At 42.8% G+C, this 26,351-nt stretch overlaps 1 protein-coding gene across 1 annotated transcript in view; it reads left to right on the forward strand.

The window, feature by feature from the left end:
- POT1 (protection of telomeres 1) overlaps positions 1–26,351 on the forward strand; it is a 195,574-nt gene that overhangs the window by 13,378 nt on the left and 155,845 nt on the right. The window contains 3 exon segments of the mRNA XM_033959136.1: positions 210–320; positions 12,836–12,883; positions 15,333–15,447. Coding sequence (XP_033815027.1) covers positions 210–320; positions 12,836–12,883; positions 15,333–15,447 — 274 coding nt within the window.

Here is a 26,351-nt window from a genome sequence, read left to right on the forward strand (position 1 = left end):
CTGGTCTTGATGGACTTTTGATCTATTTGAATATTGTGTGTTTCTGTATGACAGTGTTTATGTTCTTATTTAGTATTTGGCGGTAGGATATTAGTTCCCAAAACTAAGTTTATGCTTAAGTTCAAAAATATCTGTGATGACAGTTATCTTATTTAAACTGATGTCGGTTTCTTGTTCATTTTACTTAGTCTAATTTTTTTTTTGAATAGGACACATTGGTACTGACTGGATTTATTTTGAACAGTTCTCCCACAGCAGGAAAAGATGGGCGTTATAACTATCAACTAGAATTGTCTGAAGAAAATGGAGCAACTGTGTATGTAAGTAAGCTATTTTTTAGAATCCAAAAAATGATCAGCCCTATATACAAAAATCAAGACAAAACTGCAGGAAAATATACAGGATACATGAATTTATTAAAATGACAAAAATCTTAAAAACATATATGACATATATAAAATGAAAGAAGCTTCAAAACATATAGCCTCAATTAGAGTTAAAATACATTCATTTATGACCTCAGCAGTACAAACTGTGAGAAAGGTTTCATTCACAGTATAATTTGCACTAAAGTCGTCACCGGTCAGAGGTTTCTATCAAATCTTATTAGTTTATTCATTTTTATTTATTTTTCTTTATTTTTCAAAATAGATTAAGAGAAAATACTCATCTCTTTATCAGAGCATAGCAGGGGTTCTTCACCGACATAGGCTCTGATAAAGAGATGAGTATTTTCTCTTAATCTATTTTGAAAAATAAAGAAAAATAAATAAAAATGAATAAACTAATAAGATTTGATAGAAACCTCTGACCGGTGACGACTTTAGTGCAAATTATACTGTGAATGAAACCTTTCTCACAGTTTGTACTGCTGAGGTCATAAATGAATGTATTTTAACTCTAATTGAGGCTATATGTTTTGAAGCTTCTTAGATTTTTGGCCTTATAAAGATATATACTACTGCCTTATATATTTGTTTATATATAAAATGAAACACTAAAAAAGAAATTCCCAAGTGGGCAAACTTCAAATAATCCTATCAAACAATCATCCCCACTTACATTAGAATGTGTCTGAAAGTTCTTATTTTACTAGCAGGAGTAAGCCTCAGTAATGGAGCCTATGCGTAGTCAAAATCAATGACTGGGATATTCAGCGTAGTCATTGATTTTGACTACGCGTAGGCTCCATTACTGAGGCTTACTCCTGCTAGTAAAATAAGAACTTTCAGACACATTCTAATGTAAGTGGGGATGATTGTTTGATAGGATATATAAAATGAATACATGAGCTACAGTAATTGTATTCAAAGAACTGGTCCTAATGTTCATGTGGACCGGACCCAGACATTTTGAAGTTGCAACTCTTTTACTATTTTTTTTGCATGGAGTGGGGAAATAACCAAACAGAGCAGCAAGCTGAGAACTAAGGAAACTTGATTCAAATGCCACTGCTGCTCTTTGTGATCTTGGGCAAGTCAATTAACCCTCCATTGCCTCAGGTGTAAACTTCGAGGGATAGGAAAGTACCGACCTGAATGTAATTCATAAGAACATAAGAATAGCCTTACTGAATCAGACCAGTGGTCCATCAAGCCCAGTAGCCCATTCTCACGGTGGCCAATCCAGGTCACTAGTGGCCAAAACCCAAGGAGTAGCAATATTCCATGCTACCAATACAGGGCAAGCAGTGGCTTTCCCCATGTCTTTCTCAATAACAGACTATGGACTTGTCCAAACCTTTCTTAAAACCAGCTACTCTATCCGCTCTTACCACATCCTCTGGCTATGCATTCCAGAGCTTAACTAGTCTCTGAGTGAAAAAAAAAATTTCCTCCTATTGGTTTTAAAAGTATTTCTGTGTAAGTTCATCGAGTGTCCCCTAGTCTTTGTAATTTTTGACAGATCAAAAAATCGATCCACTTGTACCCTTTCTACTCCACTCAGGATTTTGTAGGCTTCAATCATATCTCCCCTCAACTGTCTCTTTTCCAAGCTGAAGAGCCCTAATTATTTTAGTCTTACCTCATATGAGAGGAGTTCCATCCCCTTTACCATCTTAGACGCTCTTCTTTGAACCTTTTTCTAGTGCCACTATATCTTTCTTGAGATAAGGAGACCAGAATTGAACGCAATACTCCAGATGAGGTCGCACCATGGAGCGATACAGGGGCACTATGACATTCTTAGTCTTGGTAACCATCTCTTTTTTAATAATTCCCAGCATCCTGTTTGCTTTTTTGGCCACCTCCGCACATTGGACGGAAGGTTTCACCTTACTTCTATTACTTATCATTTCTGTAGTTCTGCTATAGTCCCTGCTCAGTACAGCTTACAATATAATTAGACAGACAAACAGGACAAGTAGGGGTATTAGGGAGTTTCTCAAGCATGAGTACTTTACAAGCGAGTGGAGGTTAGGAGTTAAAAGCAACCTCAAAAAGTGGACTTTTAGCCTGGATTTGAATAGTGCCTCGGCAGTTACCCCCACATTAAAAATAGCCTTTCCCTTCCCCCTTTCTTTTTCATTTTATGCAATGTATCCTACCCATTTTCCTTATGTAGCATGTTTTGTCTGTAATGTTCTTATAGTTCAGTCTTTCCCATTTTTATATTTTAAATCATTTTATAAAATTTTGTACACACGTAAGCCGCTTTGGTAATTAAAGCGGGATATCTAGACTAAATAAACTTGAAACAACAACTGAAAAAGGTGTGAGCTAAATCCAAAAGAGAGACGAAAGAGATTTAAATGATATTTCTATATTTTGTTTCATCCATTTATGTAGTAAATGATAGCAACATGGCACATCCAGTCTGCTCAGAAAGGCAACCAAGATTATGCCTGTGACTCTGTGTGGTTATCCCTTCTCCTCCTGCTTTGTCTTTAGGGCTGCAACTGATTCTCAGTGCAGCCTATCTCCCTCGATGCCTCTTCTTTTTGAAGTGTAAAAGTTATTTAAGTTTCACTGTGGTAGGAAATGCTCTATATTTTCAATATGCCTTCATGTCATTTAGGCAGCCTCCATATTTATCCCATTACTTTTGAATTCTCTCACCATTCTCTTAGTGAAAAATATTTTCTTATTGCTTTTTAGTTTCCCTCCTTGTAGCTTTATTTCATTTCCTCCAATTTTGCCTATAATCTCTCCATTTAAATCTCTGTATCATATATTCTGGAGGCAGTTTTGCCAAATGGATTAGTTATGTGCATAATCCAATATAAAAGGTAAGAAAAACTAATGTCACAGCTATAATTCAGTTGTTACCAAGGCAGGCAGTGGAAGGAACCTACAGAGTATCTTGCAGTCACAAACATCTGGAGGAAAATAAAAGCCTCAAACTTAAGTAGCAGCATAAATACAGAAACTTCTAGCTGCCTTCAATCTTATCACTGGCATAGATAAAACTCCATAGACAACTTGCTCAAAAAGGTCCAAACCGCTGCCTGTGCATAGGAAAGTCAGAAAAACACGTGGAGGGGCATAATCAAAAAAAAGTCTAAGTCCCCTTTTGGCCTAAGGTCTTAAATGTTGAAAGTAGAAGCAGGAAAAATGTCCATTATCAAAAAAAATGTCCAAAAGGAGGTTTTTTTTGATAATGGCCTGCCTCTACGTTCAGCTGTTTAAACACCCAGACCACCACTACGTCTAAACTTATACCCTATAATCAACCAAAAAAAAGCCTAAGCTCCAAACGTCCAAAACAAGAGCTTTTAGGCGAAGGAGGAACCAGTCCTTGGCCTAAAAGCTGGATTCTGTAACCGGTGTCTGTCAGAAACAACACAGTTTACAGAATCCACACGGGGCAAGAGGGAGTCCAAGCCCTCTTGCCCCGCGGCACCCCCGACCTCCCCAACGACATCGGGGCAAGAGGGTATCCAAGCCCTCTTGCCCCTCAGCACCCTCGAACCCCCAATGAAGATCGGGGCAAGAGGGAGCCCAAGCCCTCTTGCCCCGCGATCCCCAACTCCCACCCCCACCGCTAAATCCGATGGGGCCAGGAGGGAGCCCAAGCCCTCCTGCCCCGCGGCCCCCCGAACCCCCGATTACATTCAGGGCAGGAGGGAGCCCAAGCCCTCCTGCCCTGCGATCTCCAATCCCCTCCCCCAAGTCCGATGGGGTCACGATCAGCTCAGCTGCCCCTTTTCGGCACTTATACCTGTTTTGACTTGGTCTAAGTCAAAACGTATAAGTGCCGACTAGGCAACCTGCCTAAAGTTTTGGTTATACCTGCTGCACGTCTAGGTCTAGGTCGGCCCACCTTCTGCCCACCACCCGCCCTTTCCCCTCCTCTAAAAACGCCTCTTTTCTCTCTGTGCATTTAGAGGCAGCGGAAAGGCCTATACTGGTTTTAGATACGTCCAAAATCAGCTTTGATTATGGGTACTTGGACGATCAGGCTTTTTGATCGTCCAAGTAGCCATTTAGGCCACTTTTTAGATGTTTTTTTCTTTTGATTATGAGCCCCTTACCGTATATACTCAAATATAAGTTGATCTGAATATAAGTCGAGACCCCCATTTTCCCCAAAAGGGAGGAAAAATGGTTGACTGGAATATAAATCGGGCGGCTTAATATTCAAGTCTCCTGTCCTGCCAGGATCTGTACCCAGCGCCCCTCCCTCCCCTATCAAGCTCTGCACCCAGCCCCCTCCCTGCCAGGCACTGTATCCAAGCCCCCTTCCCTCTCTCCTCTGTCAGGCTCTGCACTCAGCCCCCTCCCTGCCAGGCACTGCACACAGCTCCCTTCTCCCCCTCCCTCACAAGCTCTCCACCCTTCCCTCCTCCCTGCCCTGTCCATCGTACCACCTCTGCAGAATCCCTGATGGTCCAGAGGTATAGTGGGCAGGGGCGATCTTTCCGCGCTCCTGCCCGCTGCTAACCAGTCAGTTGCTGCCACGAGTTCCAGCTTCAGCTGCTGAGCGGTACCAAGGAGGAGCGAGCTTTGGCACTGCTGCTCGGCACGCGTGGCATTTTAACGCATGTTCTTCCACACATTAAGGCCCTTTGTAAAAGGAGCCCTAACTGATATTATCCCAGGACAAGCAGGCAGCATATTCTTGACTGATGGGTGACGGCACCGACGGAGCCCCGGTGCGGACAATTTTAGAGTGATTGCACTCTAAGAACTTTAGAAAGTTCTAGCTAGGCCGCACCGCGCGTGCGCGAGTGCCTTCCCGCCCGACAGAGGCGCGCGGTCCCCAGTTTTCTTAATTCCGCGGAGCTAAGAAGACGCGTGTTTCCAACGGCTGTTGGAAGTTTTTTTCTATTTCACTTGCCTTCCCGCTCGCGCGTATTTTTCTCTTCATATTTTATTTCTTTCCTTCTTTTTTACCTTTTGTGTAAAAAAAAAAAAAAAAAAATTCTTATTTTTCATTTTTTCTGTCGAATCTGACGCGGCGGGGCCTGTTGGCACCATCGAAGCCTCGGGCTTCGATTTTGCTACAGCAGTATTTCCCTTCATGCCCCCGTCACCGGGTTTCAAAAAGTGTCAGCGGTGTGCACGCCCTATCTCCCTTTCCGACCCACACAAGTGGTGCCTCCAGTGTCTGGGTCCGGACCATAGGGCTGACACCTGCACCCGCTGTAGTTCTTTACAAAAAAGAACTTTAAAAAATCGACAAATTCAGCAGCGGATCCTTTTCGGTACCGCTATGGAAGTTGCACCGGTATCGACGTCGACGACTTCCTCCAAATCGACTCCGACTACCTCGGCACCGCCAGATCCATCGTCGGTGTCGACTCCTGTAGGTAAGCCGGCTAAGAAGCCTTCCCCTACTGTTCTAGGCCAGCCAGTCGAGCATGCAGTGAGCCAAGTCCTGCAGACTGAGCGCCGGCCCCGTAAACGCTCCGCTCCCATTGAAGTCTCGGCCTCTTCATCGGCATCGACTTCACCCGAGCGTCGAGCGGCACCGAAGGTACCGAGCAAGAAAAAACCGGTACCGGTGCCATCGGGACCAACGTTGGATGAGCGCATTGCCTCTATCCTCCAGGTCCAACTTCAGCAGCAACTCCAACAGTTGCTCCCGGCTCTATTGTCTCCGAAACTTCCAGTGTCGGTACCGACTGAGCCTTCGGTGCCGTCTGTCGAACAGCCTCTGTTATTGGCATCGACTGTTTCGGCACCACATAAATCTTTGTCCATGCCTGTTCTGTCAGCAGAACCAAAACGGCGTGCTATTCCTACGGGGTCGGAACCGGTACCGTTCTCTGAACCCCGTACCGTACTGCATTCCCCTGGTACCGTCTCCACTCGGTCTGGTAAATCGGTACGCAAGACTAAACATGCTGATACATCGACTCCACTTTCCCAGGGCCGTTTACAATCGGTACGGGACCCTGACTTGTGGGACGATTCGGATGATCCCCTCGGTACCGAGGAGGATTACACATCTGATGAGGAGGAACCATCGGTGCAGGATACTACTGCTAAGCCAGAGCACTCCTCCTTCACAAAATTTTTAAAGGAGATGTCAGACACCCTATCTATTCCTTTAGAGTCTGATTCTAAAAAATCCAAGGCATTTTTGGATGCCTTGGATTTTGACCAACCTCCTAAAGAGTTTTTAAAGTTACCCCTCCATGACATCTTGAGGGAAACTTTTTATAAGAATCTTGAAACTCCTTTGACAATCCCAGGAGCCCCAAGAAAACTAGAATCTCTATATAAAGTGATTCCAATCCCTGGATTTGACAAACCCCAACTTCCCCATGAATCCCTGTTGGTAGAGTCAACCCTAAAGAAGACTGCAGGAGCCAGTATGTATGCCTCTGTCCCTCCTGGTAGGGAAGGAAAGGCCATGGACAAATTTGGAAAGCGTCTTTACCAAAATGCCATGCTGGCCAACCGTTCAAGTAATTACGCTTTCCACTTCTCGTTTTACCTGAAACACCTCATTCAACAGGTGACCTCTTTTCAAAAGTATATTCCGGACCGTAAACTTCCTGCTTTTCAGCAATGTACCTCTAGTCTTCTGCAACTCAGGAAGTTTATGGTCCGCTCTATTTATGATACTTTTGAACTGACATCTCGTGCTACTGCTATCTCGGTAGCAATGAGAAGGTTGGCATGGCTGCGGGCCTCAGAATTGGACGTAAACCATCAGGACCGGCTGGCCAATGCGCCTTGCCTAGGGGATGAGCTGTTTGGGGAGTCCATGGATACCACCACACAAAAGCTCTCCGCCCATGAAACTAGGTGGGACACCTTGTTGAAAAACAAGAAGAAACCTCCTCCTCCTCGTCCATTCAGGCAACAATCTTCATATCAAAGGAGGTTTTCTGCTCGGCCAGCCCAGCCTCATCCTCCTCAACCTCGCAGACAGCGTCAGCAGCAGCAACAGGCTCGTCAACAACAGCAGCCTACTGTCAAACCGGCTACTCAACCTAAGTCGACACAGCCCTTTTGACTCCTTTCTCCAGAACATTGCCAGTCTTCCTCCCTCATGTCCTCTGCCTCAGCCCATAGGAGGTCGACTACAAGTTTTTCTATCTCGCTGGGAAGCAATCACCTCCGACCAGTGGGTACTTGCTATAATCGCCCATGGCTACTCTCTAAACTTTCAGACTCCTCCACCATTAAGTCTGCCAAAAGAGTCTGCTTCCAACAAGGCTCAGTCCCTCCTCCTCGCTCAAGAGGTTCAATCCCTCCTTCTTCTCAATGCCATCGAACCAGTTCCTCTGGACCAGCAAGGCCTGGGATTTTACTCCCGGTACTTTCTTGTACCCAAAAAGACCGGAGATCTCAGACCAATATTAGATCTCAGGGAGCTCAACAAATGTCTGGTCAAGGAGAAGTTCAAGATGTTATCTCTTGCCACCCTATATCCTCTTCTCTCTCAGGAAGACTGGCTATGTTCCCTCGATCTCAAGGAGGCGTATACTCACGTTCCAATTCATCTGATGTCCAGACAATATCTTCGCTTTCTTGTCAACCAACATCATTACCAATACAAGGTGCTACCCTTCGGCCTAGCCTCCTCACCCAGGGTATTCACCAAATTGATTGTGGTCGCAGCTTATCTCCGCTCCCACAACTTTCAAGTCTTCCCTTACCTGGACGACTGGCTCATCAAGGCTCCTTCTCCTCAGTCCGTTCACAAAGCCACGGATCAGACCATTTACTTCCTTCGACTGTTGGGGTTCGAAATCAATCTACCCAAGTCGCACCTCATTCCAACTCAGCGACTTCAATTCATTGGAGCCATTCTGGATACTGTTCAGATGAGGGCTTTTCTTCCTCCAAACCGCCTTCACACCATCCTTCATCTCTGTCAGCAGGTGTTCCAGCAACCTTCCATCTCTGCGAATCACATGATGGTGCTCTTGGGACACATGGCTTCCACAGTACATGTCACTCCCTTCGCACGTCTCCACCTGCGTACTCCTCAATGGACCCTAGCGACTCAGTGGTCACAAGCGATGGATCCTTGTTCGCAACACATATCTGTGACCTCGTCTCTTCGACAGTCGCTTCTTTGGTGGTTGAAATCATCAAATCTATCCAGAGGTCTACTGTTCCATCTACCTCCTCATCAACTGGTCATTACCACGGATTCCTCCCCCTATGCATGGGGAGCTCACTTGAACGAGTTCCAAACTCAGGGATTTTGGACCACACAGGAAAAGAAACACCACATCAATTTCCTGGAACTCAGAGCGATGTTTTACGCCCTCAAAGCTTTCCAACATCTCCTGTTTCCTCAGGTTCTTCTCATTTGCACAGACAACCAAGTTGCAATGTACTATATCAACAAACAGGGAGGGACGGGATCCCATCCCTTATGTCAGGAAGCTCTAAGGATTTGGACCTGGGCGACTGCTCGTCACTTATTCCTGAAGGCAGTCTACATCCAAGGGGAACAGAATTGCTTAGCAGACAATCTCAGCAGAATTCTTCAACCTCACGAATGGACTCTCGACTCCTCGACTCTCCAGTCCATTTTCTCCCAATGGGGCACACCTCAAGTGGATCTTTTTGCAGCTCCCCACAACCATCAACTGCCCCGGTTTTGCTCCAGACTTTACTCTCCTCACCGTCTGGAACCCGATGCATTTCTCCTGGATTGGACCAATCTCTTCCTATATGCATTCCCTCCTCTTCCGCTCATGCTGCGCACCTTATTCAAGCTCAAGAGGGAACAAGCCACCATGATTCTCATAGCTCCACGGTGGCCCAGACAGCATTGGTTTTCCCTTCTACTTCAACTCAGTTCCAGGGAACCCATACCTCTTCCTCTGTTTCCTTCACTGCTTACACAGAATCAGCAAACACTACTTCATCCCAACTTACAGTCTCTGCACCTGACAGCTTGGTATCTCTCGGGCTGACTCCAGCTCATGCTCTCCTGTCTCAGCCTGTCCGTTCTATTATTGATGCCTCCAGGAAGCCGTCTACTCTTCAATGTTACCAACAAAAGTGGTCTCGCTTTTCTTCCTGGTGCCTGTTACATCACCATAATCCCATATCTACAGCAGTGGGACTGGTGTTGGACTATTTATTGTCCTTATCTGACTCTGGTCTTAAATCCTCTTCGATAAGGGTCCACCTTAGTGCTATTGCAGCTTTTCATGAGCCGATTCATGGAAAACCCCTCTCAGCTCATCCCTTAGTTTCAAGGTTCATGAAGGGCCTTTTCAATGTGAAGCCACCTCTTAAGGCTCCTCCTGTTGTATGGGATCTTAATGTGGTTCTTTCTGCGTTAATGAAGCCTCCTTTTGAGCCTTTGGCCACAACGCATTTTAAATTTCTAACTTGGAAAGTGGTCTTTCTTATAGCTCTCACTTCTGCCAGGAGGGTCAGTGAGCTCCATGCACTGGTGGCTGATCCACCTTTCACTGTTTTTCACCATGATAAGGTTGTTCTCCGTACACATCCAAAATTCCTTCCTAAGGTTGTGTCTGAGTTTCATCTTAACCAATCCATCGTTCTACCTGTTTTTTTCCCAAAGCCTCATTCTAATCCAGGTGAACAGGCTTTGCATACCTTGGATTGTAAATGTGCTCTGGCTTACTATCTTGATCGCACCAAACCTCACAGATCATCTCCTCAACTGTTTTTGTCCTTTGATCCTAACAAGTTGGGTCATCCTGTATCTAAACGCACCCTGTCTAATTGGCTTGCCGCTTGCGTTTCCTTCTGTTATGCTCAGTCGGGCCTGACACTGGAAGGTTCTGTCATAGGCCACAAGATTAGAGCTATGGCAGCGTCTGTAGCTTTCCTCCGTTCCACTCCTATTGAGGAAATCTGCAAGGCTGCTACTTGGTCCTCAGTTCATACTTTTACATCTCACTATTGTCTGGATGCATTCTCCAGACGGGATGGACACTTCGGCCAATCTGTTTTACAAAATTTATTTTCCTAATGGCCAACCTTCCCTCCATCCCTCTTTTTGTTAGCTTGGAGGTCACCCATCAGTCAAGAATATGCTGCCTGCTTGTCCTGGGATAAAGCACAGTTACTTACCGTAACAGGTGTTATCCAGGGACAGCAGGCAGATATTCTTGCGTCCCACCCACCTCCCCGGGTTGGCTTCTTAGCTGGCTTATCCTAACTGGGGACCGCGCGCCTCTGTCGGGCGGGAAGGCACTCGCGCACGCGCGGTGCGGCCTAGCTAGAACTTTCTAAAGTTCTTAGAGTGCAATCACTCTAAAATTGTCCGTACCGGGGCTCCGTCGGTGCCGTCACCCATCAGTCAAGAATATCTGCCTGCTGTCCCTGGATAACACCTGTTACGGTAAGTAACTGTGCTGTATATGCATTGGATTAGTAGTTCAGCAATTTGTTCACACTTTCAGTTCGTTTGGGCAACTAAAAATGTGAACTCACAAGTGTGTACTCTAATTAAGTTGTTTTGCTAGTCTCTAAGCTATGATGTGTTTAGTAAAACTAATGATTTCTGCCTGTGCGCTCCCCCCAAAAAAAATCTACAGGTTCCTTAAGAATTTTTAAATTAGTGTTGCTTAAGTTGAGAAAACCTTCCTTTTTGAGTTTTTTTTTCTCGTCTGTTTTTTGTGAATATTTTTTCTTTGCAACATCTTAGAGTGGAAATTGATGGCTATGTCATGCTACTAAGGTTTTCAAATATCTCCAGCTTTTTTCAAGCAGCGGTAGAAAGTTTTACCGCGTGCCAGAGAAGTAAATGCCCCAACGTTCATTCAATTCCTGTGAGCATCAGAGCATTTACCTCACCAGCTTGATAAAAGAAGCCCTATACGTTTTCTAAGTTTGGTTCAAAAGTTTAGGGAAGAAGGGTCTATTTATATGGAAATTAACACTTCAACCATTTGCCACTATGGGCCTGTTGTACAAAGCCGCACTAGCGGCTGCTTCACTGTAACGGCCCCGAAGCCCATAGAGATTTAAAGGGTTTCGGGGCTGTTGCCGCATGGCTTTGTAAAACAGGCTGTATATGAACTTGATCTTAATGCAATTAAGAGGAAAATTGAATGGGATGAGTCATAGATACATAAGACTTTGCAGGTGAAGAAAAAGAGTGAGAAATAAGAGAAGATAAATTATAATAGCGGATAAATGAAAACTCTTTCCCACCAACTACATTTTTTTTGTTCTCTATTTTGTTTATCCCTTACCTTTCTCAGGGCTAGATTCACTAACCTCACAGATCTGATCCGATAGCGATCCAATTCGTGAGGTTACCTGGTGCCCAATTCACGACGCGTCCTCATGCAAATGGGGCGATCGGAGTCATGCCCCCAATCGATCGCACGGATCGCTGGAGAACGATCCTGACGCATGCGCAGACCATCTTCTTTGCCTGTAGATGATCTGTGCATGCTCTTCATGTGAGCTTTCCAGTGATTGGAACCTGATATGAAAAGTTAGATGTCCCCCCCCCCCCCCCCAGGACATTTCAGTCAGAAGCCCCCGACTTGTGTAATCGTTGCAGTCTCTTTTGAAGGGAGTGATTGTAGGCTGAATCCTAAGATCCCTTGCTGTACCAGTGCCAATTGTGATTTCGGACAATCACTTTTCAGCAGGACACAAACACACAGCGGTACAGCGCAGGCCAGAAACTCTCCTCTCTCCACATGTGGCAGGAGATCAAAATTCGACTCCCCCATCCCATTTTAACTTTTTCCCTCTACACTGAGCCCTTTACTTTTTAAAGCCCGGGGGGCGGCAAGCAGAAGAGTTGGGCCAGAGAGAACAGGGCAGCAAGCAGGAGAGTCAGGCCAGAGAGAACAGGACGGCAAGCTGGAGAGTCGGGCCAGAGAGAACAGGACGGCAAGCTGGAGAGTCGGGCCAGAGAGAACAGGACGGCAAGCTGGAGAGTTGGGGCAGAGAGAGCAGGACAGCAAGCAAGAGAGTCGGGCCAGAGAGCAGGGTTTTTGCACAAGCGACTGGTCCTCAGCAGTCGCTTGCTTTTCGATCAGCCAGCCCAGTCGATTTTCCTGTGTTTTTTTTTTTTTTTTAGTGAATTGCTGCATTCCTACATTTGCGTGCCATTCCCCCTCATTTGCATGTGAGGATCGGGAGTGAGGTTAGTGAATCGGGTCGGGGTCCCAAAGTGGTCTGGACATGATCGGTGTCCTTAGTGAATCTAGCCCTCAGTCCTTCACTCCTTTTCACCCTTGTATTATTTTATCTCCTTTCTAGTCGAGATTTTGTTTTTTCATCTGATAGCATGTCAAGAAGGTTAATATTTTCTGAAATGCATGAATCTTAAGATCTAGTCTGGAAGATTAGATTGTGTTTCTCTGGTACACTCGGTAATATGACACCTTATGCTTTATAAACATAAGGTTACCATAAATATACATTATATTTGTATCACCATTCTACAGTTCACAGAGCTTTCTTTTCCCCTTCAGCTTTATGTTCAATCTGAAAAAGTTGGCACTTCCAAAGCAGGACCATCAGTGAGTACATACATATATATTAAAGTTTCTTTGCATTTGCTTGTTCATGTACTGTAGTAAAATTGTTTATTTTCTTAATGATATCTCTGCAGAGCTTGGGTTTTAGCATGGAAAGTGTTTTAGTAAAGTTCGGTTGATTAGCATGTAGTAACGTACACATTTTTTATGTGAAAATTATTTTAGCCGATGCATTGCTTGCAGACAAGTTTTTTGCATAACATAATCTTAGAACAGTGGTTCTCAACTTGGCCCCCAGGATACACCCAAGTCAGTCTGGTTTGCAGGATTTTCACATTGCGCCTTTTTTCAGTTTTGTCCCAACTCTTTGGAATGCACAGCACATACCTTAGGTCTTCAGGGCACATTAGAATATTATATTATTTTATGCAGGCCTTCAAAGGAGTACTAGGAGGTCCTAGTGCCCAGTTGGCTTGGTCTGTGCCTGTACTCCCTTCCTTATTTTGTCATAATGCCTGTTTATCACCTTATCCTTTCTTTTTCATTTCCCATCATTTAATTGGCATTCTTACCTCCTTAATTGCCATTCTCGCCTCTTTATACAATTTGTTTTTCATGTATACTGTCTCGATTGGCTTATGCTGAAGGCTATATATCAAATGTTAATAAACATAAATATAATAATTGCTTATAATTAAAACAGTTTATCAAGTATTCTACAGAAACTTAATTAAAAAAAAAGGTAAGGGTAGTAACAACAAATCTTTCTCGCACATATCCCTTACTTGTGTCATCCTGGACAGTAGGGTATTCTCCCCATGCTCGCGAGTCATGTAGAAGGAATCTACAGTAAGCCCTCCGAATCCGCGGTTTCAGTATCCGCGGATTCAGTTATTCGCAATTTTTTTTGTTTGTTTGTTTTTTAAATAAAGCTGCATTGATATTTTTTTGTTTGTTTTTTAAATAAAGCTGCATTGATTGAGGGAGGCAGGACCTTCCCTGCCTCCCTCCCGGCATCCCAGACCTTACCTGGGGAGTTCCCGTCGTAGTCTTGAGAGACTACGGGAACTCACGGCAGCCATTTGTTATGAGTGATCTGCACGGAGCAGGAGCGTAGGAAGATCGTTCCTGCCCCGAAAGCCCGCTAGACCTCCAGGTAAGGCCTGGGTGCCGGGAGGGAGGTAGAGGTGGGTCAGAGCTGGCCCAAAAGTTATTCGCGAATATTCAATATTTGCGGGCCAGCTCTTCCCCTAATCTCCACGAATACGGAGGGGGAAGTGTACTCCAGTTTTTCAACTCTTCCTCCTCCTCCAGAGTCCTCTGCTGCCCCCTTCAGTTTTTCCTTATGCATACGAGCCAGAAGGTGTCTTTCCGGTTTGTATATTTCTTTATTATTTTCAGTGGGTTTTCACAGTTTTTGCTGATTTTGGTGTACCGGAGCTCCCCAGTACATTGGTAAGCTCTGCTTGTGTGGAAAAGAAGCAGACTTGGGCTTACAGCTGGCAGGTTAGTCCCTTAGTTTTGCTGCAGGCTGGCCAAACAGATCCCTATGTGGAGCTTGGGGTCTGTAACCCTAATAGCTTAACTCTAATGTCTGAGTCAGAAAGTTTGAGTCAAAACTGAGATTTTGATGTCAGTCAGACTTTAAGGGTACATGTATAATATTCTGTTGCTATAACACATTGGGGAATGTTTGAGCTCCATAAATGTTTCTGTTTGGTATGGTTATTTTGATGTTTGGATTGTTCAATTATGATAACATTAAACATCATAATTGAACAATCCAAACATCAAAATAACCATATGATGTTAATATGTTTGTTATACTTCTCTCAGAGCAGAACTGATATATATTCTGGGAGTCTCCCCGTACCTCTCCATATGGTTATTTTGATGTATAGGGCTATCACCTGCTTTGGTACAAAATGCAGGGGTTAGCTGAGCCCTCTGGAGAAGGAGGCGGAGTTAAAAACTTGGAGTAGATTCCTTATGCATGGCTCGTTAGCATGGGGAGAATACCCTACTGTCCAGAATGACACCTATCTACTAGAAAAGATATTAGCAAGGTAAGAACCTAATTGCAGTACAAAATGGTTATTTTAATAGATTTCAGGATGTGTGGGGACCAATAATAAAATATTATAATGATTAATGTTAATTTATTATTCTTTTTCCTTATGTGATAATTGAAGGAAGGGAGGGGTGGGGGAATTAGGGAAAATTGCATATATATATTGCATATTTTTAAATGATTAATATACATATGAATTTTATTATTTGTGTATGGTTATGGGAGGGGGGTGGGATATAAAGCTTTTAGATACACATTGTGATGGAATTTTCAAGTGATAATGTATTATGATAGTTTGTATTTAATGTACACTTCATGTATGTATTAAAATGAATAAAGATTTGGAAAAAAAAAAAGAACCTAATCTATTTTTCAATAGGTATACTGTTTCTTTGTTTATCTTATTGCATTTAATTCTAGACTATGACACAGAAGTATGCCTATACTCCATTAAATCATCTAAAAGGTGGTACTACTGTTAATGTATATGGTATTGTGAAATTCTTCAAGCCTCCATACAGAAGTAAAGGAACCGGTAAGTACTGTGCATTGAATGACTTTTAATAGCCAACATATTTTCAGACTTTACTAGAGTACTGTTGCCGCATGAGAGTGGCACTTAGAGGAAAGACCCTGGCTGAATCATTGCCAGGATGATGATTGTTTGGAAGACTGTCAGATGTTGCGGCACAAGTTTGGCTCTATTCACACTGAAAATTTGATATTTAATGACCAATTGCACTCTGAGATTTGATCTTTTATTAATCAACATTAAATATTGCACTCCTGATGCAGATATTTACTGAAACCATGCTGTGCTGGGTTTGAGCTTCATTAGTAAAGTTAGTCTTTCTTTCCATGCTGGTTAGTGTTATTTTTGTGCTTGGCCTTCATGGTGTCTCCAGGCCAGGTGGGATTCTTTGGTTTACCTACAAGTTTTAACTCTCTCCTTGAGCCTATATCCAGAGCATGCTGTCTTTTTTTTTTTTTTTTTTTTTAAAGATAAGTCTCCAAATCAGTGACTACAGATGACTGTTGTATCTCCTTATTAACCCAGGTTCACATCCATTAGGGCTAGTTTTTAAGGAGGATGCATAACACAATATTATTGCTTTTGAAAAAAAATTATATTAACCTGGCTATAATGTCAGTCTCCATTTTTGAAAAGTTGGGTTTCAGTTTTCCTCATTGACAGAACAAGATATATAGGAGATTATGGTTATTTAAGGCAAGCTAAGCCTACAGAAGGAAAAGATCCAAATAAAATGTGCTATACCATATTTTTTGCTCTATAAGACGCACCTGACTATAAGATGCACCCACCTGTAGATGAGGAAAACCCAAGAAAAAAAATTCCTACTGCCCTGCCTTGTACCCCCTCTGGTGGTCTAGTGGTAGGCCGAGACAGGGTCTTATAGAGCAAAAAAATCCATAGTCAGCGTAGGCACTCCCCGATAGGCAGCACAGGCACACACACACACCCGTAGGCAGCACCACGGTACCTTTTTTTAAGTCCCCTTTCTGCTCTTCTGCCTGTCTCCCTCGCCGGAAGGCTCTTATTCAGTTCGGGCAGAGCAGCGCAGAAGGCAGGCACGTGCTGTTCGCATTCCTGCTGGTTCAGTGTTGCTCACCGATTGGCTGCAGTCAGTTTTCGCGAGTCGCAAAAACTGACTGCAGTCAATTGGGAAGCGGCGCCCAACCAGGCAGGAACACGAACAGCACGCGCCTGCCTTCTGCGCTGTTCTGCCCGAACTGAATAACAGCCGTCCGGCGAGGGAGACAGGCAGGAGCACAGGAAGAGGACTTAAAAAAAGGTACGGGGGGCTTGCTCCGGCGGGTATTCGCTCCATAAGACACACCCTTATTTCCACCCCCTTTTTGGGGATGGAAAAAGTGCATCTTATGGAGCGAAAAATAGGGTAATAATAGTAAACAAATCAACTTTGAAATTAATTATAGGAAACTTAAGAAGTACCTTTAAGTTTGGAAGACTATGCTAAGTTGCAGAGATTGTTGTCTTTTGTTTCTTTAAATAATTATTTTATAAAGCAAAAGTTAGTTATTGAAAAGTGGAGAGGGTTTCCTGGTGACATCCTGGAAAGGGAAAAACCCTTATGGTTTAAAGAGGTGGAGAAACTATAAGGAAGTATAATCTAAGTTTTAAAGCTGAATTCAGAAAGTTAAACAAGAATCAAGATCATATAATGAGCCATCTGTTATGACAGTATGTTATGTTTTGCTACATTTTATCCTAAGGCTGTAAATTAACATGAATATTATGTGTTTCATCTAAATGTGTTCTTTAATATGCTAAAAATAGATACAAGGTTTCTGGTCTTTAGTTAAGCTGGTATGAAAAGTCCTTTTTTAGTGGTTATTTTTAATTTCATTTAGAGCCTGGCTAGGGTCGAGTGTTGAAAGAAAGTTAAACAAATAGCCCTGATTGTGAGCTTTCAGTAGAGGAGCAACTCTTCCAGCAGTAATGTAGAAAAATATTTTAATAAATGTGAAGAAACTGTGCAGCTGCTGATGTTCCTTTTGGTTTGGACAAGCAAAATGTAGTTTTTTAAAAAGATCAGAGCATCATTTTTCATTCCAGAATCACCATTTAGTATGAATTGCGGTATGTTTTCAGTGAATACATCTCTTCACCTTTGCGTGCACAAATAGTTTTAGATGACTTATGGTAATCAACAAAAAGAGCAGACCATACAGAAGATGCAAACTGTTTGCCTTGGCGCTTTCTTAGATGACCTATGTCCAAGTCACCTGGAATCTGTGATGCTGCAGGAAGGGCTGAATAATTTCAGCCTTTCTGCAGTATTCCCCTTTTTCTGAGGAATCACTGCAGGAGATCAAGGACTGGAGTGTGTCTGTGGCAAGAGTAGACGTGTTGGAGTCTGTGTAGGTAGCTGCAGCCCTTCTCATTACTTCCCTCTCCCCATGCCAATCTTATGTCATAAGGAGGATCAAGAGGAGAAAAATAGCAGCAATACAGTGCCTCAGGCTTTGCAGTCCTCATTTGCTTCGAGGCTTGAGTGTTGCTCTTTGAACCATGCAGCACTAGGGTGTCCTGTATTGGTTCAATGCAAGACACTAGCTCCAAGCAACAGAACTGGAGGATGTGGCCTTAAGCACTATGCTGCCTCTATCTTCTTCATTCTCCTAACAAGATGCATAAAGCATGTGTCAAGGGATCAGATGGAGAGAGTCCATACTGTGAGTGAAGGAAGGGAGAGGATGTGAGAAGTGTAAACATGAATGATGGAATCAAACATGCTGTTTGTTGTGTGGAGAGGGACATGGGTGGATGAGAGGATCAGTGTTGTAGGCTGTGAATGTGTGTGTGTGGGGGGGGTAGATATGGTGAAGTGTGGGCAGTGACAGAATCCAAAAGGATGAGGGAGGATGGGGGTGGGAGAGTGATGGGATCAGCATGGTTATGGATGGTGAGCAATGTGAGTAAATGGAGTTGGAAAGGGTAAATGGAGTGGGAGGTGTGGGTTGTGAGGACAGAGGGGATATAGAATTTGAAGAGATATTTTCTCTCCTGATTCAAGGTCTCCTTTTTTTCCTCTATAATCACTTTACCCTCCTTTCCTTTTACCTCTTCTGTTCCCCCATCCTCCCCCTCCCTTGTACCCCTCACTGAACACAAAGATATAGTTTCTGTATCACTTTACTTCAAAGGTTATTAAATAAAACAAAAGATAAATAAAATGATACCTTTCTTTTAATTGGACTAATTTAATATAATTTTGACTAGCTTTTGAAGGCCAGAAGCTTCTTCCCGAGGTCAAGACAGTATGAACAAAAGATGACACAGTGAAGGAACTTGCTCAATATTAGGAAGAGTGCCCAAGCACCCACTGTACCCATAGAGCTGGAACCTATGTTTGCCCTTCTCACTTTAAAGCATGTGTCTGTAGGGTGGGGAGGGGAGGAGGCCTCTTATATACATATTTGATTGTTTTCTGCTTTCTCCTAACTGTGTTTTCAGTGCAATAGGGATGATATACTGAACCATAGGGTTGTCCATCCTTGCTCATGAGTGTACTGCAGAAGATGCCAATCACAGCTTTTCAATGCCTCCTCCTTCTCCATGGTCTCTGCTGCCCCCTTCAGTTCTTCCTTCTGAAGGCGAGCATGAAGGTGCAATTCTGATTTGCTCCGTTAATTATTTATTTCTTTATTATTGTGCGATTTTTCAGTTTGCGGTTTTCTTTATGTGGCTCAAGGGACTGCTGTGCCTGCTTGGAGGGGAACAGACTTTAACCCTCAGCTGTCAGGTGAATCCTTCAGGGACCTGTGCAGCCAGCCTGCTGAAGATTTGTGGAGCTCAGGATTCTGGGACCTCAGTACTTCATTTCTTTGACTTGGTCAGGAGCTTGATCACAGGCTGTGTTAGGCATCATTAGCATCCGGGGAGCTCAGAATTTCTCCTCCCCCCTCTTTTCTGTGTCTATCATGGCCAGGGGAGGGGAGCAGAGGATCAATCTGACTGTGGTCTGACTGGCAACTCAAAGATCTCAGTGTGGGAGCTGACCTGCAGCTTGAGGCCGAGAGCCCCTCCACATCCAGCTACATTTTAAAGGTATGGGAGACGTTTCAGCGCTGGTGCGGCATAGGAAAGTTAGAGCCGGGCAATGCCCTCATTTCTTTGATAGTGTTCCTCCAAGAGAGTCTTGGGAAGGAATTGGCAGTGGTGTCCTTTAGAGTTCAAGTAGCAGGACTCTTGGGGCTGAGAGAAGAGAGATACTTTAGCAGCTCACTTGGAACTAGGTTCCTGAAGGGCATACTAAGACTATGTCCCCTGATTCAAGATCCGTTTCCATCCTGGAACCTTCCTCCTGAGGAGATTTGTAGATCAGTGACATAGTCCTCCCTTCATATTTTCACCAAACTGTACCGGGTGGACATAGCAACATAAGAGCATGCCACTCTTGTGCCTCCTCTTGTTGAACACACCTTCAATGAGATAGGCATCTGTTTGCTGCAAACTATATATGTAGAAGATATAGCTCTATGAATCCATCTAGAGATGGTGGCCTTGGAAGTGGGTTTGCCTCGTCTCGCCTGATTGGTTAACACAAAAAAATGATCTGAGAGATGAAACTTATTGGTCACAAACAGCCGCTTATCTCATTGAAGATGTGTTCGACAAGAGAAGTGGCCTCCTCTTGGGCAGAAGCGAGGACAATTCCTCCTGAGGAGATCTGTAGATCAACAACATGGTCCTCCCTTCATACTTTCACCAAACTCTACAGGGTGGACATAGTAACATGGGAGGATGCTTTTGGGTCCTCAGTACTACGTACAAGCCTATCTTTCACCGTAGTCAAAAGGATTCTAGGCTGTATAGAGAGAGTAAAATCAGCAGAAGAAAGGAAGTATTGATAACCCTATACAAGTCATTGGTGAGGCCCCACTTGGAGTATTGTGTTCAGTTTTGGAGGCTTTATCTAGCTAAGGATGTAAAAAGACTTCGTGATCCAAAGGAAGGCAACAATAATGGTATGGGGCTTGCACCAAAATATGTATGAAAGGAGACTGGAAGACCTCTTTGAGGGCCGCAATCCAGTCGGGTTTTCAAGATTTCCCTAGTGAATATGCATGAGATCTGTGTGCATGCACTGCTTTCAATGCATATTCATTGGGGAAATCCTGAAAACCCGACTGGATTGCGGCCCTCAAGGATGGACTTTGAGATCCCTGCCCTAGAGGGAGGAGGGACAAAAGAGATAATACAAATGTTTAACTACGAGGGTCATTTCATAAATAATGAACAGGTTGGCAACATTGGGGAGTGGATGATGCAATTGCAGTAAACCTTGTTTCACTTTTACTTCAGTGCTTGAAGCAGCAGGACGTGTGCTTAAGAACGCTGTAGTGTACATAGTGTGGCTATGACAAGTGTGGGAATTGGAGACTGCAGGTGTCTCGGGTACTGTAAATCCAACAAAAATCCATTGTGCGTTACATGAAGTTTGTGGTGAGTTAACAGTGGACCGTAGTACAGTTTCTCAGTGGGCAACTCATTTTCAGAGTGGTCGTGTGAGCATAGATGATGATGCAAGACCAGGAAGGCCAAAATTAACAACCGATGAATGATGTGTGAAACTCGTGGCTGATGCTCTTGAACAAGATCGTTGTGTGACATTCGAGAAACTTTCTGAAACCACAGGGATTCCACCGACATCAATATACCGAATTCTGACAAATGATTTAAAAAAGAGAAAAATTTATGCGCAATGAGTCCCCCATTTCTTGACTGCTGAACAGCAGAAGAGATGCCTGGACAATGCAACTGTGCTAAAACAAAGATTTGACATTGAAGGTCAGGCATTCTTGAATCGCATTGTTGCTATTGATGAAACGTGGGTCAGAGACTGAATCGGAGCTGAAATCACAGTCCAAAGAGTGGAGAGCTCCATCTTCCCCACAACCAAAAATATTTTGACGATCTCAATGAAAAGTCAAACAAATGATGATTTTTTGCTTATAATCATGAAGGCATCATCATCACAAACAAAGTTCCTTATGGAAGAAGTGTCACAGCAGTGTATTATCATGATTTTTTGCAAAAATTGTGCAGAAAAATGCACAAAACCCGACCTCAGTTGCTCTTGGCCACTCATTCTTCACGACAAGGCTCGCCCGCACATAGGGAATGTCGTCATTGAAAAACTACATGAATATAGTTGGGAGGTGTTACTTCATGCTTCCTACAGTCCAGACATGAGTCCACCAGACTTCAACCTTTTTCCAAAGTTGAATCAACCTATGCGTGGACATCGTTTTGCATCTCTGGAAGAGCTTTCTTCCGCCTTTACCCGAGCCATTCGGCAACTGAACAAAAACGGTGTCTTGGATGGAATAATGAAGCTTACCAGATGTCGGAACTCGGTCATTGCAAAGCAGGGATACTATATTGAAGGATTGTAAAGAAATACTTGAAAAAAATAATAAACATGTAAATTAAAAAAAAAAAAAAAAATAGTATGCATTATTTATGAAATGATCCTTGGACTTGAAAGATATTAAAATATAGAAGCAAATCTTTTCCAGAAAAGGGAAAATGGTAAAACTAGAGGACATGAATTAAGGAGGATGCGGGTTGGTAAACTGAGTAATAATATCAGGAAATCTTTTTTCACAGAAAAGGGTGGTTGATGCTTGGAATGCCCCTCGATGGAGGTGGTAGAAACAAAAACAGTGACAAAATTCAGAAAGGTGTGGGATGCACACAGAGAGTCTCTAATTAGAAAATGAACCAACATTTAAATAGTTGCATGTTTGTTTGTTGTGTTGAGTGGCACTTAGATGGCTACTCCAGCTATGAAGAACTAAGGCTTGTACAGTCTGTCTTGTATGTTACAATCTGGTTTAAGATGGGCTATAGAGGGCTTCGATGGAAAGTCCAGTAAATTGGAATATGAGGACAGTTTCAGGCAGACTTTTAAGGTCTGTATCTTACAAATGACATAAGAACATAAGAATTGCCGCTGCTGGGTCAGACCAGTGGTCTGTCATTCCCAGCAGTCCGCTCACATGGCGGCCCTCTGGATTGGCTGGAGTGGACTTTATGAAAATCCCATTAGTGAAACAAGTGAGATCAGAAGTGAACTGTACTGCAATGTTTTCCGGTATGCATACCCTGAAGAAAACTACAGCTTGATGGCTGAAACGCCACTTCTACCTCCTCAGATGTGGCAAGACCCAGAAAACAGCAACAATCGTGATGCCAGCCATTGAAGCCTAAGAGAACAAGAACTTAGAACCTAACGGATGTAGCGGTATATAAGAAATAAATTACATCACATTACATTATAGTGCTGGATATAATTTTTTCTCTTTTGATGCAGATGTATTGTTATTGATGATATGTCCTTTATTATTTTTAGCCGTTGAATTATGATTATGTATGCATAATTTTATTCACCGCCTAGAAAATAGAGTAGTTAAGAAATTTAATGGCAGCTCCTGTGATTGAAGCCAATGAGTGTGACTGTTGTACAGACTGGATGGACCGTTCAGGATTTATTTCTGCCGTCATTTATACGTTACTGTCTGTAGGTACTTTTTTTAAAATTAGTTTTCTGTAAACTCATTTTCAAAGTGAAAATAACTCCGTTTTCAATTATGAGTGTTGTATTTTATTATGAAATGTTAATAAAAATATTGAACTTAAAAAAATGACTAAAGAAAAAAAGTATTTTCACAGATGCATAACTATTTTTTTCTAATTCTAGCAATACATAATGCTTCTAAAATTATATAGCTATGCATGATGTTGCATTTCCTGCCCCAGGAACACTCCACTCGGGGCTGATTCAAGGATATTAGGCACCACGGACAAATTATCAGTATTTTACCCCCGCCCCGCAACACACACACTAATTATGATCTCTGTAATACCAATTCTCCCTCTACTCCTTTTGTAGTTCGCCTTCCCTTTCTTTTATTTTAAGCATTGTATCCTTTCCACTTGCCCTTATGTATCTTGTTATGTCTACTGTTATTGTGAATTGTTCCCCTTTATTTTATATTTTTTAACATTTTTATTTAATACTTTGTATAAAATGTAAACCGCTTTGCACATAAAAGCGGTATAGTAAGACCTAGATAAACTTGAATAATCTGAGTAGATGAACTATTTGTCAACTGCCTACTCCTCTTCCCTGTAAAAATAATTCCTGTTTCTTTGTGGTCATCACAACCTATGTTGTTTTGAGTGCAGCATCTGTTTGTTGCCAGCTCCCACCTCCCCCAAAAGCTGCTGCCCTAGGTGAGGGCCTAGTCTTGCCTAACGGCTGGTCCAGCTCTGCTTCTAGTAAATTCAAGTAAAAGTATACTTGTAGTATTCAAAGAATGTTAATGGGATTAACAAGTTTTATCTGCAAGAATAACTTTGAAAATTACCCTGGTGGTAAATGTCTGGGCTTATTTAAATTGTGCTAGTTAATAGCATGAATTTATTACTTAAGCCTCTGAGTTGCAGATTGGTTTCACTGAAACTTGTTTTTTTTAATATTTTTATTTATCAAATTTTACATTTTATAAATCAAGTATCCACTTGTACAGAAAGTTGAAGGAAAGCAGGAAAATAATACTCAAAGGTAAAATACATAATAATCAAATAGAATAAAATAAATGTTTAGCTTAAATTCAGCTCAAGTCATCAAGTTAGATCCAAGAAGGATTAGGCGGACATATTAACAAATGCTAACAAATATCAGTTCAAATATTAGGAAAACAAGATCTCTTGGCTGAGGAAGGATATCATTTATTCAATTGCACTTCACTTTGATTTCCCTTCATCCAGTTGAGTTCCTGCCAGAAAGGCTGTCAACTGGAATGGCTCAAAGAATACATATTTCTTCATATGGTATTGTATTACACATTTACAAGGGTGTCGTAGAAAAAAAGTCCCTCCAAGAGATGTAACACCTGGCTTCATCAAAAGAAACTCTCACCTTCTTCTCTGGGTGTCCCGTGCCAAATCTGGAAACATTAATATTTTATGTCCAAGAAATTCTTTCATGTTATTTCTAAAGAACAATCTAAGCAACCAGTTTTTATCTGGTGCAAGAGCCACAGTAAGAAGCAATGTTGCCGGAGATGCAAGCTCTCTATCCGAAAGTTCCAAGATTGCTGAAACATTAAGTGGTTGATTATCCTTCCTGTTGTTTAGATGGTGATTTAATAGCTTTCATTGGTAGATAATATACTTGAGTAAATGGTGGTAATGTATCCTCTGGAATACCCAAAATCTCCAACATATAACGTTTCAACATATCCCTAGGTGTCACTGAGGCTATCCTAGGAAAATTAATCAGGCGGAGATTATTATTACAAGAAAAGTTCTCCAAATTTTCCAGTTTTCTACGCAAATTTATGTTATCTTTTTCTATTGCATCACTAAGCTGTTTTGATGCTTTTAACTCCTGTTGTATATTCACAATAGAATTCTTGGAATCATCAATTTCAACTTTTATATTTTTTATCTCAGTTTCTTGAAGAATAATTTTATTTTCCAGCTGCAAAAGCTGGGGCTTAACAGACTTGGCTAGGTCAGCAACTAAGTCCCAGATTGAGTCCAGTGTTACTTCTCTGGGTTTTTCAATAACATATGAGAGATTAGAAATTTGAATAGTCTCACCAGTTATCAGCTGTTTCTGGCAATCCTTCTGCTGGGCTGAAATAATCCCTGATGTTTCCAAGTCCTCAGTGCTTCTTGGACTCACCTGAAAACTCAGGGAGTCCATCTCCACGCTCCCCTCTCTGTTCTTCCTAGCCTCCGAGGATAGGTGCTTGCCTTCTTCCGGTGGGGGAGGTGCCCTAGCGTCGGGGCTCAGCGTAGTCTCTAGCCCCAAGGAGATCACCTCATTTCCGCCCCTCTGAGGCGTCTCCAGCGGGGGTGTCGACGCTGCCGGGATATCCTGCATCCGACACAGGAGTTCTTCAATATTGCCGAACGAGGGGACCGCTGAATGCCGCGAGGCTCCAGCGGCGCTGCAGCCTCTCCTCTTCGGCATCCCAAGTAAGTAATTCGCTCCAAAAGAAAATTTTCAAGCAGTCTCCTCCGGCATGCTACTCAGCGTCCGAGACCATCGGCCATCTTGGATCGACGTCCCTTCACTGAAACTTGTTACCTAGTTGTAGTTCAGGTCAACCTTTTTAATGTAGAACCTGCACTGAAAAACAGTACACATGTTATAGTTTTCTAAAACTGAATTGTATTTCCATGCATTGCATATATACATACTGTACAGTATATTTGTTTAAGTTTTGTACTTTCTCACAGTGGGTAAGCTAAATATGTTTGCAAATCTCCAGGTTCAATAAATATTCAGAACAATTTAATTGGCAAGAAACAGCCACTGACCGGTTAAATTACTTCTTCAAGGCTATCTGTTAGTTTTCAGTGACACTTATTATCGCCACTGAAAATTAACAGTTGGTGCCTAAGTGAAAACTGGCTCTTTTGGGGGCATTCCAGTTTTCTGGTTAAGTGCTGATATTCAGCATTTAACCAGCCAGGGTAACCACATAAATTGGACTGCATAAAAACAGTCCTATCATTATGCAGTAGCCCATAGCCGCTTAAATTCTGAATATCAGCATAACTGTCTGTGCGTTAGCCTGCTCCATATAAACCAGATATTCAGTCCTGAAGTCTGGACATGGCCCAGCACTGAATGTTTGGAAATATTGCTGGCAGTGGTCAGCAAATGCTCACCACTGCCGCCTGAATATTGACCTCAACATTAATAGCTTTGAATCAACACACAACGGCTTGCCTTAGAACATAAGAATTGCTGCTGCTGGGTCAGACCAGTGGTCCATCGTGTCCCTTAGGTCAAAGACCAATCCTCTAACTGAGACTAGCCTTACCTGTGTATGTTCTGGTTCAGCAGGAACTTGTTTAACTTTGTC

This window comes from Geotrypetes seraphini, chromosome 9 (assembly GCF_902459505.1).
Source record: "Geotrypetes seraphini chromosome 9, aGeoSer1.1, whole genome shotgun sequence".
In the NCBI taxonomy this organism is placed as follows: Eukaryota; Metazoa; Chordata; class Amphibia; order Gymnophiona; family Dermophiidae; genus Geotrypetes; species Geotrypetes seraphini.